Source organism: Sapajus apella, unplaced genomic scaffold (genome assembly GCF_009761245.1).
Source record: "Sapajus apella isolate SASKATOON/1434 unplaced genomic scaffold, GSC_monkey_1.0 scaffold2, whole genome shotgun sequence".
Taxonomy (NCBI): Eukaryota; Metazoa; Chordata; class Mammalia; order Primates; family Cebidae; genus Sapajus; species Sapajus apella.
This window is the reverse complement of record NW_022436942.1, coordinates 79522981-79526281: the sequence shown is the minus strand read 5'-3', so window position 1 is coordinate 79526281 and position 3301 is coordinate 79522981. Positions and strand designations below refer to the sequence as shown.

The 3301-nt window shown below is 53.5% G+C and overlaps 1 protein-coding gene across 5 annotated transcripts in view; it reads left to right on the top strand.

The window, feature by feature from the left end:
- The window catches only part of CAMKK2 (calcium/calmodulin dependent protein kinase kinase 2), a 64416-nt gene that overhangs the window by 23888 nt on the left and 37227 nt on the right, over window positions 1-3301 (top strand). For all 5 annotated transcript variants that reach the window (XM_032242137.1, XM_032242148.1, XM_032242125.1 and 2 more), the window contains one exon: window positions 1404-1933. In XM_032242137.1, the coding sequence (XP_032098028.1) occupies window positions 1463-1933 (471 nt within the window). In that variant the 5' untranslated portion in view covers window positions 1404-1462. The remainder of the gene's footprint in view (window positions 1-1403; window positions 1934-3301) is intronic.

Genomic DNA, 3301 nt, shown 5'->3' with positions numbered 1-3301 from the left:
GTCCACTTTCTGTCTCGAGTCGCGTGTTCTAAAAATTTCATATAAATAGAATCATGTATATATATGACCTTTCGTGACTGGCTTCCTTCAGTTAGCATAATACTCTAGAGCTTCATCCATATTGTGGCATATACTTGATTCCAGTCCAACCTTTTTTTTTTTTTTTTTTTTTTTGACAGTTTTGCTCTGTTGCGCAGGCTGCAGTGCAGTGCACGATCTTGGCTGATGCAGCCTCCACCTCCCGGTTCCAGTGATCCTCCTGCCTCAGCCTCCTGAGTAGCTGGGATTACAGGCGTGTGCCACCATGACTGGCTAATTTTTGTATTTTTAGTAGTGGCAAGGATTCACCATGTTGGCCAGACTGATCTGCAATTCCTGTCCTGAAGTGATCTGCCTGCCTTGGCCTCCCAAAATGCTGGGATTACAGGTGTGAGCCACCGTGCCCGGCCCTGACCTTCATTTTTAGTGCCCAGCATTTAAAAATATTTGAATCAATTGCTAATGTGAAAAGGTCAGGCAACCTTATTAACCTCCTTAGGGCATCTCTTGGGAAAAAACAAAGGGCAATAGTAGGCCCAGAGTCCTGCTGAGCAACAGTTGGCTTGAGCTGGAAGCAGCTGTCAATTCTGTAGGGGACATATGTGCTCTATTTGGGGGTTTTCTTATACTTGTTCCTATAAGAATTGACTTAGGAATTGCTGTCATGGTGTATGAGAAGGGGCTTTTAAAATGAGAAGATGCAAGCTGGGTGTGGTGGCACGTGCGTATAGTCCCAGCTACTTGGGAGGCTGAGATGGGAGGGTTGCTTGAGCCTTGGAGTTCAAGGGTGCAGCGAGCTACAGTTGTGCCACTGTACTCCTACCTGGGCAGCAGAGAAAGAGAGAGACCTTGTCTCAAAAAAAAAAAAAAAGAGGGGGGGCAGGAAAGATGCAGACTGTGCTTTTCTGTATAGACTGAGATCAGATTACAGCATATATATTTTTTTTTTTGAAAAGGAGTCTTTCTCTGTTGCCAGGCTGTAGCGCAGCGGTGTGATCTCAGCTCACCGCAACTTCTGCCTCCTGGGTTCAAGTGATTCCTCTGCCTCAGCCTCCTGAGTAGCTGGGATTACAGGTGCCCGTCACCATGTCCAGCGAATTTTTTGTATTTTAGTAGAGACGGGGTTTCCCCATGTTGGCCAGGATGGTCTCAATCTCTTGACCTCGTGATCCACCCGCCTTGGCCTCCCAAAGTGCTGGGATTACAGGTGTGAGCCACCGCGCCCGGCGCACACCATATTTTGCAGGATTTTTTAAGGATGTCAACTGGAGGCAGGAATTAGCAGCCTGGGCCAGGAGGAGAGGTGCTCCTTCCCTGTCCCTGCCTGCAGGAGCCGGGCCGGCTGACCCTTCATTTCTCCACAGGTGGCTCCGCTGCCAGATGGGAGTGCCCCAGTGTGCTGGATGAAGCTGGCACATGCACCATGTCATCATGTGTCTCTAGCCAGCCCAGCAGCAACCGGGCCACCCCCCAGGATGATCTGGGGGGCAGGGGCAGCAGCAGCAGCAAAAGCCAGCAGCCCTGTGCGGCCCTGCGGGGCCTCTCATCCTTGAGCATCCACTTGGGCATGGAGTCCTTCATTGTGGTCACCGAGTGTGAGCCGGGCTGTGCTGTGGACCTCGGCCTGGCCCGGGATCGGCCTCTGAAGGCCGATGGCCAAGAGGCCCCCCTCGACACCTCCGGGTCCCAGGCCCGGCCCCATCTCTCTGGTCGCAAGCTGTCTCTGCAAGAGCGGTCCCAGGCTGGGCTGGCAGCCGGCGGCGACCTCGACATGAACGGACGCTGCATCTGCCCATCCTTGCCCTACTCGCCTGTCAGCTCCCCGCAGTCCTCGCCTCGGCTGCCCCGGCGGCCCACAGTGGAGTCTCACCATGTCTCCATCACGGGTATGCAGGTGCGTGAGTCGGTGGTAAGCCGGGTCCTGAGGGTCCCTGGTGCCCTTCCCTGCCCCCAGCAGGGTCTCTGTGGAAGGATGAGGTCCCCCAGAAGGATTTGAGTGCAACACTTGACCTGGGAGTTGACTCCAGAGAACCTCGGGGGCGGCTAGGGCCAAAAGGGGGCCCTAGGGGGGTTGTGAATCAGCATGGGTAAGGGAAGGCAGTCAGCAAAGCATGGGTTATGGAGCTGGTTACCAGTGTGGAGTGTGGGCCACTGGGGCTTGTTCCTTTGGGGAGACCCTGGGGAATGGCATAGAACAGCAGCTTCAGAGTCATCCCACCAGGGGGAAGGGAGCTGGGGTGTTTATACTCATGGGTGAGGGCTGTTGGGATAGGTGTGTGTGACCCACAGCGGGAGTGGACAGAGCAGCGGCAGGGCCAGAGGGAGCCTCCAGCAAAGAGACTGAGGTGTGGGTGAGCGGAAGGTGTGAGGGAGTGAAGCGGTCACTGAGAGCCTGGTGACCACCCGCCTGGCCGAGCGTGTGTTGGCACCAGGCACTGGGTTTGGCACTTCATTGACTATTTCCCACAGGACCCTCTACCGTGAACTCTGGGGGGCAGATTAGAACTCAGATCCCCACTGGGGTTCACAGGGCCCTGTGTGGTCTGGCCCTTCCCCACCCCTCCTGCCATTCTGTTGCCTGCTCCCTAAGCTCCCGCTGTTCCTGCCTTCTTTGCATTCCTTGGAATCCAAGCTCTTGCCCGCCTGGGGTCTTTACTCTCGCTGCTCCTTCTGCTTGGAACCACCTCCCCCCACCCCATGTCAGCTTTGTAAGGCCTGTTCCGTCTAATGTCCAAGTCTCATTTCTAGTATCACCTCCTCCAAAAGGCTTCCTGGGCCACCCTCCCTAAAGCACCTCCAGCCTCTCTCTACCCCGTGACCCTATTTGCTTTCCTTCATGACATTCGTCAGCATCTGATGATCTGTGTGTTGGTTTCATTGTTTATTGCCTGTCTTCAGAACGTAATCTCCATAGGAATATTTCATTCATCCCCAACCCCACTCCCATCCCCAGTGCCTAGCACGGTGCCTGTCACGTAACAGGAGCACAAAAATATTTGTTGAAGGAATGAATTAATTTAATTGGAAGAAGACTCAACATCAGGATGCCTTTCTAAAGGGGCTGATTTTTTTTTTTTTTAGATGCAGCCTCTCTCTGTCACTTAGGCTGGAGTTCAGTGGCTTGATCTTGGCTCACTGCAACCTCCGTCTTCCGGATTCAAGTAATTCTCCTGCCTCAGCCTCCCTAGTAGCTGGGACTACAGGTGTGTGCCATCACACACGGCTAATTTTTGTGTTGTTGTTTTTTTTTTTTTTTTTTTTT